The sequence below is a fragment of the Oncorhynchus clarkii genome, chromosome 4 (assembly GCF_045791955.1).
Source record: "Oncorhynchus clarkii lewisi isolate Uvic-CL-2024 chromosome 4, UVic_Ocla_1.0, whole genome shotgun sequence".
Lineage (NCBI taxonomy): Eukaryota > Metazoa > Chordata > Actinopteri > Salmoniformes > Salmonidae > Oncorhynchus > Oncorhynchus clarkii.
Window position 1 is genome coordinate 4,497,092 of NC_092150.1, and position 25,000 is coordinate 4,522,091.

Sequence of the window (25,000 nt, forward strand, 5' to 3'; positions counted from 1 at the left end):
TGACCAGAAGAGATCAGTAACATCTATTGATCTGAACAGAAGCACCGCAGAGAGAGACGGACGGACGGACCGTATCAGTCTACACCTATTTTACCTGTGGAGAGACATACTGCACAACTATGCACTGTCCCAAATGGCGCCCTATTCCCTACATAGTGCACTAATTTCAAACAGAGCCCTATGGTCCCCAGTGGCCCTCGTCGAAAGTAGTGCACTATATAGGGAATAGGGCGCTATTTGGGACAGTAATTCCGTCTGTAAGTATATACTACAAACCTACCTGTGTAGAGATACTGATTCATCAGTCTATCTCTCCGGCTCCACTCCCTGTTTTACCACTGATCTGACTCATCGTAGTCCTCCGATGAGTCTAGAGTCACCAAACACTTCCTGACTAACAAACTCCCTGTCTGACTGAGTCTAGAGTCACCAAACACTTCCTGACTAACTAACTCCCTGTCTGACTGAGTCTAGAGTCACCAAACACTTCCTGACTAACTAACTCCCCGTCTGACTGAGTCTAGAGTCACCAAACACTTCCTGACTAACTAACTCCCTGTCTGACTGAGTCACCAAACACTTCCTGACTAACTAACTCCCTGTCTGACTGAGTCACCAAACACTTGCTGACTAACTAACTCCCTGTCTGACTGAGTCACCAAACACTTCCTGACTAACTAACTCCCTTTCTGACTGAGTCACCAAACACTTGCTGACTAACTAACTTCCTGTCTGACTGAGTCACCAAACACTTCCTGACTAACTAACTCCCTGTCTGACTGAGTCACCAAACACTTCCTGACTAACTAACTCCCTGTCTGACTGAGTCACAAAACACTTCCTGACTAACTAACTCCCTGTCTGACTGAGTCTAGAGTCACCAAACATTTCTGTTTCTCTTGTTTTCGCTCTAGTTCTCTCTCTCTCTCTCTCTATTAACGAACTAATTTTGACAGTCTTTTTTTCTGTTCTTGACTATTTTGTGTTCGAGGCAGGAGAAAGGCAGGGGTGAGAGAGAGAGAGGAGAGACAGGGGTGAGAGAGAGAGAGGAGAGGCAGGGGTGAGAGAGAGAGAGGAGAGGCAGGGGGTGAGAGAGAGAGAGGAGAGACAGGGGTGAGAGAGAGAGAGGAGAGACAGGGGTGAGAGAGAGAGAGGAGAGACAGGGGTGAGAGAGAGAGAGGAGAGACAGGCGCGAGAGGGAGAGGAGAGACAGGGGTGAGAGAGAGAGAGGAGAGACAGGGGTGAGAGAGAGAGAGAGGAGAGACAGGGGCGCGCGAGAGAGAGGAGAGACAGGGGGTGAGAGAGAGGAGAGACAGGGGGTGAGAGAGAGAGAGGAGAGACAGGGGGTGAGAGAGAGGAGAGACAGGGGGTGAGAGAGAGGAGAGACAGGGGGTGAGAGAGAGGAGAGACAGGGGTGAGAGAGAGGAGAGACAGGGGGTGAGAGAGAGGAGAGACAGGGGGTGAGAGAGAGAGAGGAGAGACAGGGGGTGAGAGAGAGAGGAGAGGCAGGGGTGAGAGAGAGAGAGGAGAGACAGGGGCGAGAGAGAGAGAGGAGAGACAGGGGCGAGAGAGAGAGAGAGAGGAGAGGCAGGGGCGAGAGGGAGAGGAGAGACAGGGGTGAGAGAGAGAGGAGAGACAGGGGCGAGAGGGAGAGGAGAGACAGGCGCGAGAGGGAGAGGAGAGACAGGGGTGAGAGAGAGAGAGGAGAGACAGGGGCGAGAGGGAGAGGAGAGACAGGGGCGAGAGAGAGAGGAGAGACAGGGGCGAGAGGGAGAGGAGAGACAGGGGTGAGAGAGAGAGAGAGAGGAGAGACAGGGGTGAGAGAGAGAGAGGAGAGACAGGGGCGCGCGAGAGAGAGGAGAGACAGGGGGTGAGAGAGAGGAGAGACAGGGGGTGAGAGAGAGAGAGGAGAGACAGGGGGTGAGAGAGAGGAGAGACAGGGGGTGAGAGAGAGGAGAGACAGGGGGTGAGAGAGAGGAGAGACAGGGGGTGAGAGAGAGGAGAGACAGGGGGTGAGAGAGAGGAGAGACAGGGGGTGAGAGAGAGAGAGGAGAGACAGGGGGTGAGAGAGAGAGGAGAGGCAGGGGTGAGAGAGAGAGAGGAGAGACAGGGGTGAGAGAGAGAGAGGAGAGACAGGGGCGAGAGAGAGAGAGAGAGGAGAGGCAGGGGGTGAGAGAGAGGAGAGGCAGGGGCGAGAGAGAGAGAGAGGAGAGAGAGAGGAGAGACAGGGGGTGAGAGAGAGGAGAGGCAGGGGCGAGAGAGAGAGGAGAGACAGGGGCGAGAGAGAGAGGAGAGACAGGGGGTGAGAGAGAGGAGAGGCAGGGGCGAGAGAGAGAGAGAGGAGAGACAGGGGCGAGAGAGAGAGGAGAGACAGGGGGTGAGAGAGAGGTGAGGCAGGGGCGAAAGAGAGAGAAAGGAGAGGCAGGGGCGAGAGAGAGAGAGGAGAGGCAGGGGAGAGAGAGAGAGAGAGAGGAGAGGCAGGTGCGAGAGAGAGAGAGAGAGAGAGAGGAGAGACAGGGGCGAGAGAGAGAGAGGAGAGGCAGGTGCGAGAGAGAGAGAGAGAGAGGAGAGGCAGGGGCGAGAGAGAGAGAGAGAGAGGAGAGACAGGGGGTGAGAGAGAGGAGAGACAGGGGGTGAGAGAGAGGAGAGACAGGGGTGAGAGAGAGGAGAGACAGGGGGTGAGAGAGAGGAGAGACAGGGGGTGAGAGAGAGAGAGGAGAGACAGGGGGTGAGAGAGAGAGGAGAGGCAGGGGTGAGAGAGAGAGAGGAGAGACAGGGGCGAGAGAGAGAGAGGAGAGACAGGGGCGAGAGAGAGAGAGAGAGGAGAGGCAGGGGGTGAGAGAGAGGAGAGGCAGGGGCGAGAGAGAGAGAGAGGAGAGAGAGAGGAGAGACAGGGGGTGAGAGAGAGGAGAGGCAGGGGCGAGAGAGAGAGGAGAGACAGGGGCGAGAGAGAGAGGAGAGACAGGGGGTGAGAGAGAGGAGAGGCAGGGGCGAGAGAGAGAGAGAGGAGAGACAGGGGCGAGAGAGAGAGGAGAGACAGGGGGTGAGAGAGAGGTGAGGCAGGGGCGAAAGAGAGAGAAAGGAGAGGCAGGGGCGAGAGAGAGAGAGGAGAGGCAGGGGAGAGAGAGAGAGAGAGAGGAGAGGCAGGTGCGAGAGAGAGAGAGAGAGAGAGAGGAGAGACAGGGGCGAGAGAGAGAGAGGAGATGCAGGTGCGAGAGAGAGAGAGAGAGAGAGAGGAGAGGCAGGGGCGAGAGAGAGAGAGAGAGAGGAGAGACAGGGGCGAGAGAGAGAGAGAGAGAGGAGAGGCAGGTGCGAGAGAGAGAGAGAGAGAGGAGAGGCAGGTGCGAGAGAGAGAGAGAGAGGAGAGGCAGGTGCGAGAGAGAGAGAGAGAGGAGAGACAGGGGCGAGAGAGAGAGGAGAGGCAGGGGGTGAGAGAGAGAGGAGAGGCAGGGGCGAGAGAGAGAGAGGAGAGGCAGGGGCGAGAGAGAGAGAGGAGAGGCAGGGGCGAGAGAGAGAGAGAGAGAGGAGAGACAGGGGCGAGAGAGAGAGAGAGAGAGGAGAGGCAGGTGCGAGAGAGAGAGAGAGAGAGGAGAGGCAGGTGCGAGAGAGAGAGAGAGAGGAGAGGCAGGTGCGAGAGAGAGAGAGAGAGGAGAGACAGGGGCGAGAGAGAGAGGAGAGGCAGGGGGTGAGAGAGAGAGGAGAGGCAGGGGCGAGAGAGAGAGAGGAGAGACAGGGGCGAGAGAGAGAGAGGAGAGACAGGGGCGAGAGAGAGAGGAGAGACAGGGGCGAGAGAGAGAGGAGAGGCAGGGGCGAGAGAGAGAGAGAGGAGAGGCAGGTGCGAGAGAGAGAGTGGAGAGGCAGGGGAGAGAGAGAGAGAGGAGAGGCAGGTGCGAGAGAGAGAGAGAGAGAGAGAGAGAGGAGAGACAGGGGCGAGAGAGAGAGAGAGGAGAGGCAGGGGCGAGAGAGAGAGGAGAGGCAGGGGCGAGAGAGAGAGAGAGGAGAGGCAGGGGCGAGAGAGAGAGAGGAGAGGCAGGGGGAGAGAGAGAGAGAGAGGAGAGGCAGGTGTGAGAGAGAGAGAGGAGAGGCAGGGGCAAGAAAGAGAGAGAGAGGAGAGGCAGGGGTGAGAGAGAGAGGAGAGGCAGGGGCGAGAGAGAGAGAGAGGAAAGGCAGGGGCGAGAGAGAGAGAGGAGAGGCAGGGGTGAGAGAGAGAGAGGAGAGGCAGGGGGTGAGAGAGAGAGAGGAGAGACAGGGGTGAGAGAGAGAGAGGAGAGACAGGGGTGAGAGAGAGAGAGGAGAGACAGGGGTGAGAGAGAGAGAGGAGAGACAGGCGCGAGAGGGAGAGGAGAGACAGGGGTGAGAGAGAGAGAGGAGAGACAGGGGTGAGAGAGAGAGAGAGGAGAGACAGGGGCGAGCGGGAGAGGAGAGACAGGGGCGAGAGGGAGAGGAGAGACAGGGGTGAGAGAGAGAGGAGAGACAGGGGCGAGAGGGAGAGGAGAGACAGGCGCGAGAGGGAGAGGAGAGACAGGGGTGAGAGAGAGAGAGGAGAGACAGGGGCGAGAGGGAGAGGAGAGACAGGGGCGAGAGAGAGAGGAGAGACAGGGGCGAGAGGGAGAGGAGAGACAGGGGTGAGAGAGAGAGAGAGAGGAGAGACAGGGGTGAGAGAGAGAGAGGAGAGACAGGGGCGCGCGAGAGAGAGGAGAGACAGGGGGTGAGAGAGAGGAGAGACAGGGGGTGAGAGAGAGAGAGGAGAGACAGGGGGTGAGAGAGAGGAGAGACAGGGGGTGAGAGAGAGGAGAGACAGGGGGTGAGAGAGAGGAGAGACAGGGGTGAGAGAGAGGAGAGACAGGGGGTGAGAGAGAGGAGAGACAGGGGCGAGAGAGAGAGGAGAGACAGGGGGTGAGAGAGAGGAGAGGCAGGGGCGAGAGAGAGAGAGAGGAGAGACAGGGGCGTGAGAGAGAGGAGAGACAGGGGGTGAGAGAGAGGTGAGGCAGGGGCGAAAGAGAGAGAAAGGAGAGGCAGGGGCGAGAGAGAGAGAGGAGAGGCAGGGGAGAGAGAGAGAGAGAGAGGAGAGGCAGGTGCGAGAGAGAGAGAGAGAGAGAGAGAGGAGAGACAGGGGCGAGAGAGAGAGAGGAGAGGCAGGTGCGAGAGAGAGAGAGAGAGAGGAGAGGCAGGGGCGAGAGAGAGAGAGAGAGAGGAGAGACAGGGGCGAGAGAGAGAGAGAGAGAGAGGAGAGGCAGGTGCGAGAGAGAGAGAGAGGAGAGGCAGGTGCGAGAGAGAGAGAGAGAGGAGAGGCAGGTGCGAGAGAGAGAGAGAGAGGAGAGACAGGGGCGAGAGAGAGAGGAGAGGCAGGGGGTGAGAGAGAGAGGAGAGGCAGGGGCGAGAGAGAGAGAGGAGAGGCAGGGGCGAGAGAGAGAGAGGAGAGGCAGGGGCGAGAGAGAGAGAGAGAGAGGAGAGACAGGGGCGAGAGAGAAAGAGAGAGAGGAGAGGCAGGTGCGAGAGAGAGAGAGAGAGAGGAGAGGCAGGTGCGAGAGAGAGAGAGAGAGGAGAGGCAGGTGCGAGAGAGAGAGAGAGAGGAGAGACAGGGGCGAGAGAGAGAGGAGAGGCAGGGGGTGAGAGAGAGAGGAGAGGCAGGGGCGAGAGAGAGAGAGGAGAGACAGGGGCGAGAGAGAGAGAGGAGAGACAGGGGCGAGAGAGAGAGGAGAGACAGGGGCGAGAGAGAGAGGAGAGGCAGGGGCGAGAGAGAGAGAGGAGAGGCAGGTGCGAGAGAGAGAGAGGAGAGGCAGGGGAGAGAGAGAGAGAGGAGAGGCAGGTGCGAGAGAGAGAGAGAGAGAGAGAGAGAGGAGAGACAGGGGCGAGAGAGAGAGAGAGGAGAGGCAGGGGCGAGAGAGAGAGGAGAGGCAGGGGCGAGAGAGAGAGAGAGGAGAGGCAGGGGCGAGAGAGAGAGAGGAGAGGCAGGGGAGAGAGAGAGAGAGAGAGGAGAGGCAGGTGTGAGAGAGAGAGAGGAGAGGCAGGGGCAAGAAAGAGAGAGAGAGGAGAGGCAGGGGTGAGAGAGAGAGGAGAGGCAGGGGCGAGAGAGAGAGAGAGGAAAGGCAGGGGCGAGAGAGCGAGAGGAGAGGCAGGGGGGAGAGAGAGAGAGGAGAGGCAGGTGCGAGAGAGAGAGAGAGAGAGAGGAGAGACAGGGGCGAGAGAGAGAGAGGAGAGGCAGGTGCGAGAGAGAGAGAGAGAGAGAGGAGAGGCAGGGGCGAGAGAGAGAGAGAGGAGAGGCAGGTGCGAGAGAGAGAGAGGAGAGGCAGGGGCGAGAGAGAGAGAGAGGAGAGGCAGGTGCGAGAGAGAGAGGAGAGGCAGGGGCGAGAGAGAGAGAGGAGAGGCAGGTGCGAGAGAGAGAGGAGAGGCAGGGGCGAGAGAGAGAGAGGAGAGGCAGGTGCGAGAGAGAGATAGGAGAGGCAGGTGCGAGAGAGAGGAGAGGCAGGGGGTGAGAGAGATAAAGAAAGGATAGGCAGGGGCGAGAGAGAAAGAGGAGAGGCAGGGGCGAGAGAGAGAGAGGAGAGGCAGGGGGTGAGAGAGATAAAGAAATGATAGGCAGGGGCGAGTCAGGGAAAAAGAGGGCTCAGACTTACCATTGACCTGCTGAGGGGAGTACGGCTCAGAACTGGAGTCTGGGGGGGACTCTGGGAGGCTCCTGGAACATCCAGAAATATTCGCAAGGTTGGGATAAAGCACACACTTTGTTGATAGCTTGCTTTATTAAGGAAACACTTCATCTACCATAACTTTTCAAGATCTAGAACTTTCTAAAATACAGAGAGGGTCACAGCGCTGTACGAAGCGCATCGTACTGTGACACGTTCTGTTGTTAGAAAGTTCTAGATCTTGAAGACTTGATTTCTGACGTGAAAAAAAAAACATGTTGGGCTGTTCCAAACAGTGGACTAATGAAATAAACATTCACAAGATAGCTTTTGAGTGGAATTTCCCTTTAAAGGGGCAATCTGAGGTGGCTTCATCCATTTGTTTGTACTTATAAATTAATGATATGTACCTATTGATTGTTGAAGAATATAACTTGTGAATGCCTCATGAGTTTAGTTCAACTGTCGTACCCCCATCAGAACCCAGAATATAAACTTATTTAACTCCAATGTTTGTAAACAAAGTCAATGTAAATAAACACTATACAGCTCATGGTTTAAAAATATAATGTTTATATCACGGATGGTCAAGCTTTGCATCTATACTTCTGTCTATGAATTTGAGAGTGGTTAACATTTCTCATTCCCCCATCAGATTTTATTTGGTTTTTAACAGAAACAGCGGTCGGGGAAATCACGTTGTTATTGTTTAAACTAAACTAAACTAAACTAAACTAAACTAAATTAAACTAAACTAAACTTTGATTGCTGTTTTTTCTTCTAAAATGATAGTTCTGTTTTTTTTCACAAGGAGAAAACAGTGATATGTTCTCCAGTTAGTTTGTGACTGATTACAAGTTATTTCCATTGAGTCTATCCTGTCCATGCGGTTTCTGTAATATGACTCGTTTCTGATATCACCCTCCCTCCGGTCTTCGATGGTTTAGTGGAGTTAATCAAGCACTGATTACAAAACGGAACTGAACTATGGTGTCAGTCTGGTTTCACTGTGTGATGAAGGAATCGTCATTGTAGAAATTACCCCCCCTCCTCTTCCCCCCCCCCCCTTACACATCTCCTCCCAGTCCCTTACACATCTCCTCCCTGACCCAGTCCCTTACACATCTCCTCCCTGACCCAGTCCTTTACACATCTCCTCCCAGTCCCTTACACATCTCCTCCTTGACCCAGTCCCTTACACATCTCCTCCCTGACCCACTCCCTTACACATCTCCTCCCTGACCCAGTCCCTTACACATCTCCTCCCTGACCCAGTCCCTTACAATCTCCTCCCTGACCCAGTCCCTTACACATCTCCTCCCTGACCCAGTCCCTTACAATCTCCTCCCTGACCCAGTCCCTTACACATCTCCTCCCTGACCCAGTCCCTTACACATCTCCTCCCTGACCCAGTCCCTTACACATCTCCTCCCTGACCCAGTCCTTTACACATCTCCTCCCTGACCCAGTCCCTTACACATCTCCTCCCTGACCCAGTCCTTTACACATTTCCTCCCTGACCCAGTCCCTTGCACATCTCCTCCCTGACCCAGTCCCTTACACATCTCCTCCCAGACCCTTACACATCTCCTCCCAGTCCCTTACACATCTCCTCCCTGACCCAGTCCCTTACACATCTCCTCCCTGACCCAGTCCCTTACACATCTCCTCCCAGACCCTTACACATCTCATCCCAGTCCCTTACACATATCCTCCCTGACCCAGTCCCTTACACATCTCCTCCCTGACCCAGTCCCTTGCACATCTCCTCCCTGACCCAGTCCCTTACACATCTCCTCCCTGACCCAGTCCCTTACATATCTCCTCCCTGACCCAGTCCCTTACACATCTCCTCTCTGACCCAGTCCCTTACAATCTCCTCCCTGACCCAGTCCCTTACACATCTCCTCCCTGACCCAGTCCCTTACACATCTCCTCCCTGACCCAGTCCCTTACACATCTCCTCCCTGACCCAGTCCTTTACACATCTCCTCCCTGACCCAGTCCCTTACACATCTCCTCCCTGACCCAGTCCTTTACACATTTCCTCCCTGACCCAGTCCCTTGCACATCTCCTCCCTGACCCAGTCCCTTACACATCTCCTCCCAGACCCTTACACATCTCCTCCCAGTCCCTTACACATCTCCTCCCTGACCCAGTCCCTTACACATCTCCTCCCTGACCCAGTCCCTTACACATCTCCTCCCAGACCCTTACACATCTCATCCCAGTCCCTTACACATCTCCTCCCTGACCCAGTCCCTTACACATCTCCTCCCTGACCCAGTCCCTTGCACATCTCCTCCCTGACCCAGTCCCTTACACATCTCCTCCCTGACCCAGTCCCTTACATATCTCCTCCCTGACCCAGTCCCTTACACATCTCCTCTCTGACCCAGTCCCTTACACATCTCCTCCCTGACCCAGTCCCTTACACATCTCCTCCCTGACCCAGTCCCTTACACATCTCCTCCCAGTCCCTTACACATCTCCTCCCTGACCCAGTCCCTTACACATCTCCTCCCTGACCCAGTCCCTTACACATCTCCTCCCAGTCCCTTACACATCTCCTCCCTGACCCAGTCCCTTACACATCTCCTCTCTGACCCAGTCCCTTACACATCTCCTCCCAGACCCTTACACATCTCCTCCCTGACCCAGTCCCTTACAGATCTCCTCCCAGTCCCTTACACATCTCCTCTCTGACCCAGTCCCTTACACATCTCCTCCCAGTCCCTTACACGTCTCCTCTCTGACCCAGTCCTTTACACATCTCCTCCCAGTCCCTTACACATCTCCTCCCAGTCCCTTACACATCTCCTCCCAGTCCCTTACACATCTCCTCCCAGACCCTTACACATCTCCTCCCTGACCCAGTCCCTTACACATCTCCTCCCAGTCCCTTACACATCTCCTCTCTGACCCAGTCCCTTACACATCTCCTCCCAGTCCCTTACACATCTCCTCTCTGACCCAGTCCTTTACACATCTCCTCCCAGTCCCTTACACATCTCCTCCCAGTCCGTTACACATCTCCTCCCAGTCCCTTACACATCTCCTCCCAGTCCCTTACACATCTCCTCCCTGACCCAGTCCCTTACACATCTCCTCCCTGACCCAGTCCTTTACACATCTCCCCCCAGTCCCTTACACATCTCCTCCCTGACCCAGTCCCTTACACATCTCCTCCCTGACCCAGTCCCTTACACATCTCCTCCCAGTCCCTTACACATCTCCTCCCTGACCCAGACCCTTACACATCTCCTCCCTGACCCAGTCCCTTACACATCTCCTCCCAGTCCCTTACACATCTCCTCCCAGTCCCTTACACATCTCCTCCCTGACCCAGTCCCTTACACATCTCCTCCCTGACCCAGTCCCTTACACATCTCCTCCCTGACCCAGTCCTTTACACATCTCCTCCCTGACCCAGTCCCTTACACATCTCCTCCCTGACCCAGTCCTTTACACATTTCCTCCCTGACCCAGTCCCTTGCACATCTCCTCCCTGACCCAGTCCCTTACACATCTCCTCCCAGACCCTTACACATCTCCTCCCAGTCCCTTACACATCTCCTCCCTGACCCAGTCCCTTACACATCTCCTCCCTGACCCAGTCCCTTACACATCTCCTCCCAGACCCTTACACATCTCATCCCAGTCCCTTACACATATCCTCCCTGACCCAGTCCCTTACACATCTCCTCCCTGACCCAGTCCCTTGCACATCTCCTCCCTGACCCAGTCCCTTACACATCTCCTCCCTGACCCAGTCCCTTACATATCTCCTCCCTGACCCAGTCCCTTACACATCTCCTCTCTGACCCAGTCCCTTACAATCTCCTCCCTGACCCAGTCCCTTACACATCTCCTCCCTGACCCAGTCCCTTACACATCTCCTCCCTGACCCAGTCCCTTACACATCTCCTCCCTGACCCAGTCCTTTACACATCTCCTCCCTGACCCAGTCCCTTACACATCTCCTCCCTGACCCAGTCCTTTACACATTTCCTCCCTGACCCAGTCCCTTGCACATCTCCTCCCTGACCCAGTCCCTTACACATCTCCTCCCAGACCCTTACACATCTCCTCCCAGTCCCTTACACATCTCCTCCCTGACCCAGTCCCTTACACATCTCCTCCCTGACCCAGTCCCTTACACATCTCCTCCCAGACCCTTACACATCTCATCCCAGTCCCTTACACATATCCTCCCTGACCCAGTCCCTTACACATCTCCTCCCTGACCCAGTCCCTTGCACATCTCCTCCCTGACCCAGTCCCTTACACATCTCCTCCCTGACCCAGTCCCTTACATATCTCCTCCCTGACCCAGTCCCTTACACATCTCCTCTCTGACCCAGTCCCTTACACATCTCCTCCCTGACCCAGTCCCTTACACATCTCCTCCCTGACCCAGTCCCTTACACATCTCCTCCCAGTCCCTTACACATCTCCTCCCTGACCCAGTCCCTTACACATCTCCTCCCTGACCCAGTCCCTTACACATCTCCTCCCAGTCCCTTACACATCTCCTCCCTGACCCAGTCCCTTACACATCTCCTCTCTGACCCAGTCCCTTACACATCTCCTCCCAGACCCTTACACATCTCCTCCCTGACCCAGTTCCTTACACATCTCCTCCCAGTCCCTTACACATCTCCTCTCTGACCCAGTCCCTTACACATCTCCTCCCAGTCCCTTACACGTCTCCTCTCTGACCCAGTCCTTTACACATCTCCTCCCAGTCCCTTACACATCTCCTCCCAGTCCCTTACACATCTCCTCCCAGTCCCTTACACATCTCCTCCCAGACCCTTACACATCTCCTCCCTGACCCAGTCCCTTACACATCTCCTCCCAGTCCCTTACACATCTCCTCTCTGACCCAGTCCCTTACACATCTCCTCCCAGTCCCTTACACATCTCCTCCCAGTCCCTTACACATCTCCTCTCTGACCCAGTCCTTTACACATCTCCTCCCAGTCCCTTACACATCTCCTCCCAGTCCGTTACACATCTCCTCCCAGTCCCTTACACATCTCCTCCCAGTCCCTTACACATCTCCTCTCTGACCCAGTCCTTTACACATCTCCTCCCAGTCCCTTACACATCTCCTCCCAGTCCGTTACACATCTCCTCCCAGTCCCTTACACATCTCCTCCCAGTCCCTTACACATCTCCTCCCAGTCCCTTACACATCTCCTCCCAGTCCCTTACACATCTCCTCTCTGACCCAGTCCCTTACACATCTCCTCCCAGTCCCTTACACATCTCCTCTCTGACCCAGTCCCTTACACATCTCCTCCCAGTCCCTTACACATCTCCTCCCAGTCCCTTACACATCTCCTCTCTGACCCAGTCCTTTACACATCTCCTCCCAGTCCCTTACACATCTCCTCCCAGTCCGTTACACATCTCCTCCCAGTCCCTTACACATCTCCTCCCAGTCCCTTACACATCTCCTCCCTGACCCGGTCCCTTACACATCTCCTCCCTGACCCAGTCCTTTACACATCTCCTCCCAGTCCCTTACACATCTCCTCCCTGACCCAGTCCCTTACACATCTCCTCCCTGACCCAGACCCTTACACATCTCCTCCCTGACCCAGTCCCTTACACATCTCCTCCCAGTCCCTTACACATCTCCTCCCAGTCCCTTACACATCTCCTCCCTGACCCAGTCCCTTACACATCTCCTCCCTGACCCAGGACCTTACACATCTCCTCCCTGACCCAGGACCTTACACATCTCCTCCCTGACCCAGGACCTTACACATCTCCTCCCTGACCCAGTCCTTTACACATCTCCTCCCTGACCCAGTCCCTTACACATCTCCTCTCTGACCCAGTCCCTTACACATCTCCTCCCAGTCCCTTACACATCTCCTCCCAGTCCCTTACACATCTCCTCCCAGTCCCTTACACATCTCCTCCCAGTCCCTTACACATCTCCTCCCAGTCCCTTACACATCTCCTCCCAGTCCCTTACACATCTCCTCCCTGACCCAGTCCCTTACACATCTCCTCCCAGTCCCAGTCCCTTACACATCTCCTCCCAGTCCCAGTCAACTCACCCAGGTGCGTAGTTTCCTCTGTGTTCAGGCTTGATGTGGTGCTGCTGGTTCTGGTTCTGCTGGTGGTGCTGTTGCCCCAGGCAAGGGTAGTTGTTGTGTCTCAGCAGGCCCAGAGGAGGGGGTGGGGGATAGGGTGTCTGGTGGGGCTGGGGGTTTCCTTGACGTAGGGAGATAGGGGAGCTCACGCCACACAATAGACTCCCAGCGGAGGAGACTCCGGCCTGGGTTAACGAGTAGGAGTTAGCCCCTGGGGCACCGCTGTGGACCTCAGAGAAACAGCTGGAAAAACACAGAGACAAAAGATACAGTTGTGTTTCGTTATCATCAGTTCTGTTGGAAATGTTATGTTATGAATCTGTTGTTGTTTATTTTAATTAATTGAACCTTTATTTAACTAGGTTAGTCAGTTAATTAAGAACAAATTCTTAAAGTCCAGGTGGTTTTTTATCTGTTTGGTGCCAAAAGAAGATGACCCAGGTTAGAAAAAGTTGTTGTTGGGTTGTATTTATAAGCTGATCCCAGATCTGTTTGGGCTGTAGACAACTCCTATGGTTAAGGTACAAAATACAGCAACAACTGATCTGGGAACAGGGTCATATTCATTAGAAAATAAACTGAAGAAAGAGAAAAGCGGACTGACACGTGGAGGGGACGACCTGAAACACGTTATTGTCATTTGATCCGGCTATCGCTCTGAGTCACTCACATGTCAGTGCTGTCGTCCTCCTTACCGATGTAGTCCTCCAGGATACTGGTGTCAATGTTCGCTGGCTCCAAGGAGCTGGTAATATCATGTCCTACAGAGAGAGAGAGGTAATATCATGACCTACAGAGAGAGAGGTAATATCATGAACTACAGAGAGAGAGAGGTAATATCATGACCTACAGAGAGAGAGGTAATATCATGTCCTACAGAGAGAGAGGTAATATCATGAACTACAGAGAGAGAGAGATAATATCATGACCTACAGAGAGAGAGAGGTAATATCATGTCCTACAGAGAGAGAGGTAATATCATGACATACAGAGAGAGAGAGGTAATATCATGACATACAGAGAGAGAGCGGTACAGAGAGAAAGAGGTACAGAGAGAGAGGTAATATCATGACATACAGCATACAGAGAGAGAGAGGTAATATCATGACATACAGAGAGAGAGAGGTAATATCATGAACTACAGAGAGAGGTAATATAATGTCCTACAGAGAGAGAGAGGTAATATCATGTCCTACAGAGAGAGAGAGGTAATATCATGAACTACAGAGAGAGGTAATATCATGTCCTACAGAGAGAGAGAGGTAATATCATGTCCTACAGAGAGCGAGAGATGTAATATCATGTCCTACAGAGAGAGAGAGGTAATATCATGTCCTACAGAGAGAGAGAGGTAATATCATGAACTACAGAGAGAGAGAGGTAATATCATGAACTACAGAGAGAGGTAATATCATGACATACAGAGAGAGAGAGGTAATATCATGTCCTACAGAGAGTCGGTTTGGGAACTGCCATCATGTTCAACATTTTCTCTTTTGATGAACTTTAAAATGTACAGAAGGTCAACTGATGTAAAACAGGATGTAGGATTCAAAACGACTCTTTAGAGACGACATCATGGAGAATTGGGTCTGTGGGGACCAGATGGTGTGCTTGTGTGTGCTTGTGTGTGTGTGTGTGTGTGTGTGTGTGTGTGTGTGTGTGTGTGTGTGTGTGTGTGTGTGTGTGTGTGTGTGTGTGTGTGTGTGTGTGTGTGTGTGTGTGTGTGTGTGTGTGCAGAAACCAAGAGTTGAGTTGGTGCCGTCAGGTGGTTTTATGGTTGAGTACAGATGACTCTGTGATTAATTACCCAGCCATACCAAGTTCCCTCTTGGGTTGTAATTTAATTACCCAGCCATACCAAGTTCCCTCTTGGGTTGTAATTTAATTACCCAGCCATACCAAGTTCCCTCTTGGGTTGTAATTTAATTACCCAGCCATACCAAGTTCCCTCTTGGGTTGTAATTTAATTACCCAGCCATACCAAGTTCCCTCTTGGGTTGTAATTTAATTACCCAGACATACCAAGTTCCCTCTTGGGTTGTAATTTAATTACCCAGACATACTTGGTTTGTAATTTAATTACCCAGACATACTTGGTTTGTAATTTAATTACCCAGACATACTTGGTTTGTAATTTAATTACCCAGACATACTTGGTTTGTAATTTAATTACCCAGACATACTTGGTTTGTAATTTAATTACCCAGACATACTTGGTTTGTAATTTAATTACCCAGACATACTTGGGCTGTAATTTAATCACCCGGACATACTTGGTTTGTAATTTAATTACCCAGACATACTTGGTTTGTAATTTAATTACCCAGACATACTTGGTTTGTAATTTAATCACCCAGACATACTTGGGCTGTAATTTAATTACCCAGACATACTTGGGCTGTAATTTAATCACCCGGACATACTTGGTTTGTAATTTAATTACCCAGGCCTACTTGGTTTGTAATTTAATTACCCAGACATACTTGGGCTGTAATTTAATTAGCCAGACATACTTGGGCTGTAATTTAATCACCCGGACATACTTGGGCTGTAATTTAATCACCCGGACATACTTGGTTTGTAATTTAATTACCCAGGCCTACTTGGTTTGTAATTTAATTACCCAGACATACTTGGGCTGTAATTTAATTACCCAGACATACTTGGGCTGTAATTTAATTACCCAGACATAGTTGGATTGTAATTTAATTACCCAGACATACTTGGTTTGTAATTTAATTACCCAGACATAGTTGGGCTGTAATTTAATTACCCAGACATAGTTGGATTGTAATTTAATTACCCAGACATACTTGGGCTGTAATTTAATTACCCAGACATAGTTGGGCTGTAATTTAATTACCCAGACATAGTTGGATTGTAATTTAATTACCCAGACATACTTGGGCTGTAATTTAATTACCCAGACATAGTTGGGCTGTAATTTAATTACCCAGACATAGTTGGATTGTAATTTAATTACTCAGACATACTTGGGCTGTAATTTAATTACTCAGACATACTTGGGCTGTAATTTAATTACCCAGACATACTTGGGTTGCGTTTCTACTTTTTCATCACTTCCTCTCTTTTCTGTCGTATTTAAAAAAATATTCCTAATATACTACGCATTGCTACCAAAATACCTCCTCCTTCTTAAACTCCTCCTCCTCCTTCTTAAACTCCTCCTCCTCCTTCTTAAACTCCTCCTCCTCCTTCTTAAACTCCTCCTCCTCCTTCTTAAACTCCTCCTCCTCCTTCTTAAACTCCTCCTCCTCCTTCTTAAACTCCTCCTCCTCCTTCTTAAACTCCTCCTCCTCCTTCTTAAACTCCTCCTCCTCCTTCTTAAACTCCTCCTCCTCCTTCTTAAACTCCTCCTCCTCCTTCTTAAACTCCTCCTCCTCCTTCTTAAACTCCTCCTCCTCCTTCTTAAACTCCTCCTCCTCCTTCTTAAACTCCTCCTCCTCCTTCTTAAACTCCTCCTCCTCCTTCTTAAACTCCTCCTCCTCCTTCACCTTCTCTTTCACCTTCTTCTCCTTCACCTCCTCTTTCACCTCCTCCTCCTTCACCTCCTCTTTCACCTCCTCCTCCTTCACCTTCTTCTCCTTCACCTCCTCTTTCACCTCCTCCTCATTCACCTCCTCTTTCACCTTCTCCTCCTTCACCTCCTCCTCCTTCACCTCCTCCTCATTCACCTCCTCTTTCACCTTCTCCTCCTTCACCTCCTCCTCCTTCACCTCCTCCTCCTTCACCTCCTCTTTCACCTCCTCCTTCACCTCCTCCTCTTTCATCTCCTCCTCTTTCACCTCCTCCTCCTTCACATCCTCCTCCTTCACCTCATCCTCTTTCACCTCCTTCACCTCCTCCTCATCCTTCACCTCCTTTACCTTCTCCTCCTCTCCTCCTTCATCATGCAACAGCGACTCTTTATACTGGAAGCTAGTACAGGTGTTGCGTAGTTTACTGGGTATACTGGAAGGTAGTGCTGGTTTCAGTGTTGGTGTGTGAAATAATTAATCCCTCTATTCTTTCCCCCCTCTCACCTCCACTCCTCCTTTCATCCCCCATTCCCCTCCTCTCACTCCATCCAGGGACGTGGGAGCATATTCACCCCTTCTCAGCGAAAGCTCCCTAAATCCCAAACACATGATCCAACCCCATAATCCCCATTAACACACCCACCCATACTTTCACTAAAAGGTAACTTTTTTTGTGGGGGGGGGGGTTGAGTGAGTGTGAGAATGAAGAGGTGGAGAAGGGGGTGGAGGGTGTTCTACCTGGAACCAAAAGGGTTCTACCTGGAACCATTAAGGGTTCTACCTGGAACCAAAAGGGGTTCTTCAAAGGGTTCTCCTGTGGGGAGAAGTATCTTTTTAGATTTTAGGTAGCAACTTTTTTTCTGTACCCACAAAACCCCAGACCGCTCCCTCTCTGTCTCTCTCTCTCTCTCTCTCTCTCTCTCTCTCTCTCTCTCTCTCTCTCTCTCTCTCTCTCTCTCTCTCTCTCTCTCTCTCTCTCTCTCTCTCTCTCTCTCTCTCTCTCTCTCTCTCTCTCTCTCTCTCTCTCTCTCTCTCTCTCTCTCTCTCTCTCTCTCTCTCTCTCTCTCTCTCTCTCTCTCTCTCTCTCTCTCTCTCTCTCTCTCTCTCTCTCTCTCTCTCTCTCTCTCTCCCAGTCTTTGATAAATTAAGCTGCTACTCAGTTCGGAATGTCAAGAATTTATCTGTTAGTGTTGGATAAACTATTTTCTTTTTCTCTCTCTCTCTCTCTCTCTCTTTCTTCCCCCTCTGTCTCAAAACACTCACATTTTAAAATCTCACTGATCAGTGCTTAGGCACCTCTCCCTTACAAAGAAGAGAGCAAGATGGAGTGTGAAAACAGTTATAGATGGGATATCTCGGGGTTAAAAGTTATTGGTACACTCTTAAAAAAAGATGCTATCTAGAACCTAAACGTTTTTTTGGGCTGTCCCCATAGGATGAATCTTTGGGGTTCTATTTGGATCTTTCTCCAGAGATGGTTCTACATGGAACTCAAAAGTTTTTTACATGGAACCAAAAATGTCTCTCCTATGCGGACAGCCAAAGAACCCTTTGAAAGCATTTTTAACTAGTAGTGTAGGACAATGGGACAGGTTAACAACTGCCTTAGCCTGGGGCTAACAGCTGCCTTAGCCTGGGGCAAACAACGGCCTTAGCCTGGGGATAACAGCTGCCTTAGCCTGGGGCTAACAGCTGCCTTAGCCTGGGGCAAACAACGGCCTTAGCCTGGGGCAAACAACTGCCTTAGCCTGGGGCTAACAACTGCCTTAGCCTGGGGCTAACATCTGTCTTAGCCTGGGGCTAACAGCTGCCTTAGCCTGGGGCTAACAGCTGCCTTAGCCTGGGGCAAACAACGGCCTTAGCCTGGGGCAAACAACTGCCTTAGCCTGGGGCAAACAACTGCCTTAGCCTGGGGCAAACAACTGCCTTAGCCTGGGGCAAACAGCTGCCTTAGCCTGGGGCTAACAACTGCCTTAGCCTGGGGCTAACAACTGCCTTAGCCTGGAGCTAACAACTGCCTTAGCCTGGGGCTAACAACTGCCTTAGCTTGGGGCTAACAGCTGCCTTAGCCTGGGGCTAACAGCTGCCTTAGCCTGGGGCAAACAACTGCCTTAGCCTGGGGCAAACAACTGCCTTAGCCTGGAGCTAACAACTGCCTTAGCCTGGAGCTAACAACTGCCTTAGCTTGAAGCTAACAATTGCCTTAGCCTGGGGCTAACAGCTGCCTTAGCTTGGAGCTACTACGGCAATAATATAACAGTGTGCATGTCAGTCTCTCTTGGCTCAAAGTTGAGTAGAGATTGACTGTATCAATTATTGTTTTAGTGAGAAAATATGAATTTGTTAAAAATGCAATATTGTCTGTATAATCAATTTACATATCATATAGCTCTGACAGACATACTTACCCCACCAGACAATGCAACCAGGGGTCTCTTCACTGTCCCCAAATCCAGAGCAAATTCAAGGCAACGCACAGTATTATACACGATCACATGGAACTGCCTTTCTCCTAACAAAAGCACTACCTCACAGCACAATGCCTCTCCTCTATCTGACCCAAATCATTATTATCTTATGTATATGTACTGATGTGGGTAACTGTCAGTAATATCTAATAATCAATAATATAGATGTAGAACTTTCAAATCAAATCAAATTGTATTTGTCACATGCGCCGACTACGAATACAACAGGTGTAGTAGACCTTACAGTGAAATGCTGAATACAACAGGTGTAGTAGACCTTACAGTGAAATGCTGAATACAACAGGTGTAGTAGACCTTACAGTGAAATGCTGAATACAACAGGTGTAGTAGACCTCACAGTGAAATGCTGAATACAACAGGTATAGTAGACCTTACAGTGAAATGCTGAATACAACAGGTGTAGTAGACCTTACAGTGAAATGCTGAATACAACAGGTGTAGTAGACCTTACAGTGAAATGCTGAATACAACAGGTGTAGGTAGACCTTACAGTGAAATGCTGAATACAACAGGTGTAGTAGACCTTACAGTGAAATGCTGAATACAACAGGTGTAGTAGACCTTACTGTGAAATGCTGAATACAACAGGTGTAGTAGACCTTACAGTGAAATGCTGAATACAACAGGTGTAGAACCTCACAGTGAAATGCTGAATACAACAGGTATAGTAGACCGTACAGTGAAATGCTGAATACAACAGGTGTAGTAGACCTCACAGTGAAATGCTGAATACAACAGGTATAGTAGACCTTACAGTGAAATGCTGAATACAACAGGTGTAGAGCCTTACAGTGAAATGCTGTATACAACAGGTATAGTAGACCTTACAGTGAAATGCTGAATACAACAGGTGTAGAGCCTTACAGTGAAATGCTGAATACAACAGGTGTAGTAGACCTCACAGTGAAATGCTGAATACAACAGGTGTAGTAGACCTTACAGTGAAATGCTGAATACAACAGGTGTAGTAGACCTTACAGTGAAATGCTGAATACAACAGGTGTAGTAGACCTTACAGTGAAATGCTGAATACAACAGGTGTAGTATACCTTACAGTGAAATGCTGAATACAACAGGTGTAGTAGACCTTACAGTGAAATGCTTACTTTACAAAGCCCTTATTAAATCAACAATGCAGTTTTAAGAAAATACAACAACAAAACAGTAAGAGATAAGAAAAACAAATAATTAAATAGCAGCAGTAAATAACAATAGTGAGATTATATACATGGGGGGGGTACCACTACAGAGTCAATGTGCAGGGGGGCACCGGTGTCGAGGTGATTGAGGTAATATGTACATGTAGGCAGACTTATTAAAGTGACTCTGCATAGGCAATAACAGTTCGGTATGATGTAACGGTCAGTAATATGTAACGATGTCCGCTCCCTCACTATGTCATCAGAGTGCGCAGCTGAACACCGGTTGGAACGACTCAGTTTGTTATTTTAACTTATGTTCAACATAAATTGCCAAACTTTTTTTTTTTTGCCGCGGCGCCATTAGCTTTTAACAGCCATTATTTCTTGTACCGGAATCTTAATTTAACTGACAGATTAAAAGTCCGCTTGAAAGAGCCGCTAACCTAGCTGAACTGCTAACGTTAGCCGTCAAGATAACGAAGTCCCAGAGGAGTTTTCCAAGTCTATTAATGGTTCCAGCGTGGTAGGAGTTGTATCGCTTTGTATCGGGAGAAACTGGATCACTGAGAGTTTCAGTGCGCCAATTGTTTACTTGCCCGAGGGTTATAGGCTAACGTTAGCAGTTTTTAAGCTAGGTTAGCGGCTCTTTTAAGCATACTTTTTTTTAAAAAGCCTCCTTCCCTCATGCCGCCAAACAAACCCTCGTAAAACTGACCTACCGATCCTTTTACTTCGGCAATGTCCTTTACAAAATATCCCCCTAACACTCTACTCAGCAAACTGGATGCAGTCTATCACAGTGCCATCCATTTTTATCACCAAAGCCCCATATACTACCCACCACTGCGACCTGTACGCTCTCGTTGGCTGGGCCTCACTACATAGTCGTCGCCAAACCCACTGGCTCCATGTCATCTATAAGTCTATGCTGAGTAAAGCCCCGCCTTATCTCAGTTCACTGGTCGCCATAGCAACACCTACCCGTAGCACGCGCTCCAGCAGGTATATTTCACTGGTCATCCCCAAAGCCAATTCCTACTTTGGCCACCTTTCCTTCCAGTTCTCTGCTGCCAATTACTGGAACAAACTGCAAAAAAACAAACTGCAAAATTCTCAGAAGCTGGAGACTCGTATCTCCCTCACTAACTTCAAGCATCAGCTGTCAGAGCAGCTCACAGATCATTGCACTTGTACATAGCCCATCTGTAAATAGCCCATTCAACTACCTCATCCCCATACTGTATTTATTTATGAATTCTGCTCCTTTGCACCCCAGTATCTCTACTTGCACATCTATCACTCCAGTGTTTAATTGTTATATCGTATATCGTAGCCTACCTGGTTAAATAAAGGTGAACTGGCCTACCTGGTTAAATAAAGGTGAACTAGCCTACCTGGTTAAATAAAGGTGAACTAGCCTACCTGGTTAAATAAAGGTGAACTGGCCTACCTGGTTAAATAAAGGTGAACTAGCCTACCTGGTTAAATAAAGGTGAACTGGCCTACCTGGTTAAATAAAGGTGAACTAGCCTACCTGGTTAAATAAAGGTGAACTGGCCTACCTGGTTAAATAAAGGTGAACTAGCCTACCTGGTTAAATAAAGGTGAACTAGCCTACCTGGTTAAATAAAGGTGAACTGGCCTACCTGGTTAAATAAAGGTGAACTAGCCTACCTGGTTAAATAAAGGTGAACTAGCCTACCTGGTTAAATAAAGGTGAACTAGCCTACCTGGTTAAATAAAGGTGAACTAGCCTACCTGGTTAAATAAAGGTGAACTAGCCTACCTGGTTAAATAAAGGTGAACTAGCCTACCTGGTTAAATAAAGGTGAACTAGCCTACCTGGTTAAATAAAGGTGAACTGGCCTACCTGGTTAAATAAAGGTGAACTAGCCTACCTGGTTAAATAAAGGTGAACTGGCCTACCTGGTTAAATAAAGGTGAACTGGCCTACCTGGTTAAATAAAGGTGAACTAGCCTACCTGGTTAAATAAAGGTGAACTGGCCTACCTGGTTAAATAAAGGTGAACTAGCCTACCTGGTTAAATAAAGGTGAACTAGCCTACCTGGTTAAATAAAGGTGAACTAGCCTACCTGGTTAAATAAAGGTGAACTAGCCTACCTGGTTAAATAAAGGTGAACTAGCCTACCTGGTTAAATAAAGGTGAACTAGCCTACCTGGTTAAATAAAGGTGAACTAGCCTACCTGGTTAAATAAAGGTGAACTAGCCTACCTGGTTAAATAAAGGTGAACTGGCCTACCTGGTTAAATAAAGGTGAACTAGCCTACCTGGTTAAATAAAGGTGAACTAGCCTACCTGGTTAAATAAAGGTGAACTAGCCTACCTGGTTAAATAAAGGTGAACTAGCCTACCTGGTTAAATAAAGGTGAACTAGCCTACCTGGTTAAATAAAGGTGAACTGGCCTACCTGGTTAAATAAAGGTGAACTAGCCTACCTGGTTAAATAAAGGTGAACTGGCCTACCTGGTTAAATAAAGGTGAACTAGCCTACCTGGTTAAATAAAGGTGAACTAGCCTACCTGGTTAAATAAAGGTGAACTAGCCTACCTGGTTAAATAAAGGTGAACTAGCCTACCTGGTTAAATAAAGGTGAACTAGCCTACCTGGTTAAATAAAGGTGAAATAAAACATAAAGACAAAAACGAACAAAGAAAAAGCTTCAAACTGCAACCTGGTTCAGGTTATCAGTCAACCTACCAGGGTAGTTATAAACAACCTGGTTCAGGTTATCAGTCAACCTACCAGGGTAGTTATAAACAACCTGGTTCAGGTTATCAGTCAACCTACCAGGGTAGTTATAAACAACCTGGTTCAGGTTATCAGTCAACCTACCAGGGTAGTTATAAACAACCTGGTTCAGGTTATCAGTCAACCTACCAGGGTAGTTATAAACAACCTGGTTCAGGTTATCAGTCAACCTACCAGGGTAGTTATAAACAACCTGGTTCAGGTTATCAGTCAACCTACCAGGGTAGTTATAAACAACCTGGTTCAGGTTATCAGTCAACCTACCAGGGTAGTTATAAACAACCTGGTTCAGGTTATCAGTCAACCTACCAGGGTAGTTATAAACAACCTGGTTCAGGTTATCAGTCAACCTACCAGGGTAGTTATAAACAACCTGGTTCAGGTTATCAGTCAACCTACCAGGGTAGTTATAAACAACCTGGTTCAGGTTATCAGTCAACCTACCAGGGTAGTTATAAACAACCTGGTTCAGGTTATCAGTCAACCTACCAGGGTAGTTATAAACAACCTGGTTCAGGTTATCAGTCAACCTACCAGGGTAGTTATAAACAACCTGGTTCAGGTTATCAGTCAACCTACCAGGGTAGTTATAAACAACCTGGTTCAGGTTATCAGTCAACCTACCAGGGTAGTTATAAACAACCTGGTTCAGGTTATCAGTCAACCTACCAGGGTAGTTATAAACAACCTGGTTCAGGTTATCAGTCAACCTACCAGGGTAGTTATAAACAACCTGGTTCAGGTTATCAGTCAACCTACCAGGGTAGTTATAAACAACCTGGTTCAGGTTATCAGTCAACCTACCAGGGTAGTTATAAACAACCTGGTTCAGGTTATCAGTCAACCTACCAGGGTAGTTATAAACAACCTGGTTCAGGTTATCAGTCAACCTACCAGGGTAGTTATAAACAACCTGGTTCAGGTTATCAGTCAACCTACCAGGGTAGTTATAAACAACCTGGTTCAGGTTATCAGTCAACCTACCAGGGTAGTTATAAACAACCTGGTTCAGGTTATCAGTCAACCTACCAGGGTAGTTATAAACAACCTGGTTCAGGTTATCAGTCAACCTACCAGGGTAGTTATAAACAACCTGGTTCAGGTTATCAGTCAACCTACCAGGGTAGTTATAAACAACCTGGTTCAGGTTATCAGTCAACCTACCAGGGTAGTTATAAACAACCTGGTTCAGGTTATCAGTCAACCTACCAGGGTAGTTATAAACAACCTGGTTCAGGTTATCAGTCAACCTACCAGGGTAGTTATAAACAACCTGGTTCAGGTTATCAGTCAACCTACCAGGGTAGTTATAAACAACCTGGTTCAGGTTATCAGTCAACCTACCAGGGTAGTTATAAACAACCTGGTTCAGGTTATCAGTCAACCTACCAGGGTAGTTATAAACAACCTGGTTCAGGTTATCAGTCAACCTACCAGGGTAGTTATAAACAACCTGGTTCAGGTTATCAGTCAACCTACCAGGGTAGTTATAAACAACCTGGTTCAGGTTATCAGTCAACCTACCAGGGTAGTTATAAACAACCTGGTTCAGGTTATCAGTCAACCTACCAGGGTAGTTATAAACAACCTGGTTCAGGTTATCAGTCAACCTACCAGGGTAGTTATAAACAACCTGGTTCAGGTTATCAGTCAACCTACCAGGGTAGTTATAAACAACCTGGTTCAGGTTATCAGTCAACCTACCAGGGTAGTTATAAACAACCTGGTTCAGGTTATCAGTCAACCTACCAGGGTAGTTATAAACAACCTGGTTCAGGTTATCAGTCAACCTACCAGGGTAGTTATAAACAACCTGGTTCAGGTTATCAGTCAACCTACCAGGGTAGTTATAAACAACCTGGTTCAGGTTATCAGTCAACCTACCAGGGTAGTTATAAACAACCTGGTTCAGGTTATCAGTCAACCTACCAGGGTAGTTATAAACAACCTGGTTCAGGTTATCAGTCAACCTACCAGGGTAGTTATAAACAACCTGGTTCAGGTTATCAGTCAACCTACCAGGGTAGTTATAAACAACCTGGTTCAGGTTATCAGTCAACCTACCAGGGTAGTTATAAACAACCTGGTTCAGGTTATCAGTCAACCTACCAGGGTAGTTATAAACAACCTGGTTCAGGTTATCAGTCAACCTACCAGGGTAGTTATAAACAACCTGGTTCAGGTTATCAGTCAACCTACCAGGGTAGTTATAAACAACCTGGTTCAGGTTATCAGTCAACCTACCAGGGTAGTTATAAACAACCTGGTTCAGGTTGTCAGTCAACCTACCAGGGTAGTTATAAACAACCTGGT

At 49.3% G+C, this 25,000-nt stretch overlaps 1 protein-coding gene across 1 annotated transcript in view; it reads right to left on the minus strand.

Annotated features, from left to right (window-relative positions):
- Positions 1 to 25,000, minus strand: part of LOC139406301 (myelin regulatory factor-like) — a 105,896-nt gene that overhangs the window by 33,053 nt on the left and 47,843 nt on the right. Inside the window, exons 2-4 of the mRNA XM_071148773.1 lie at positions 13,414 to 13,504; positions 12,708 to 12,986; positions 6,618 to 6,679 (exon numbers count right to left, since the gene is read on the minus strand). Coding sequence (XP_071004874.1) covers positions 6,618 to 6,679; positions 12,708 to 12,986; positions 13,414 to 13,504 — 432 coding nt within the window. The remainder of the gene's footprint in view (positions 1 to 6,617; positions 6,680 to 12,707; positions 12,987 to 13,413; positions 13,505 to 25,000) is intronic.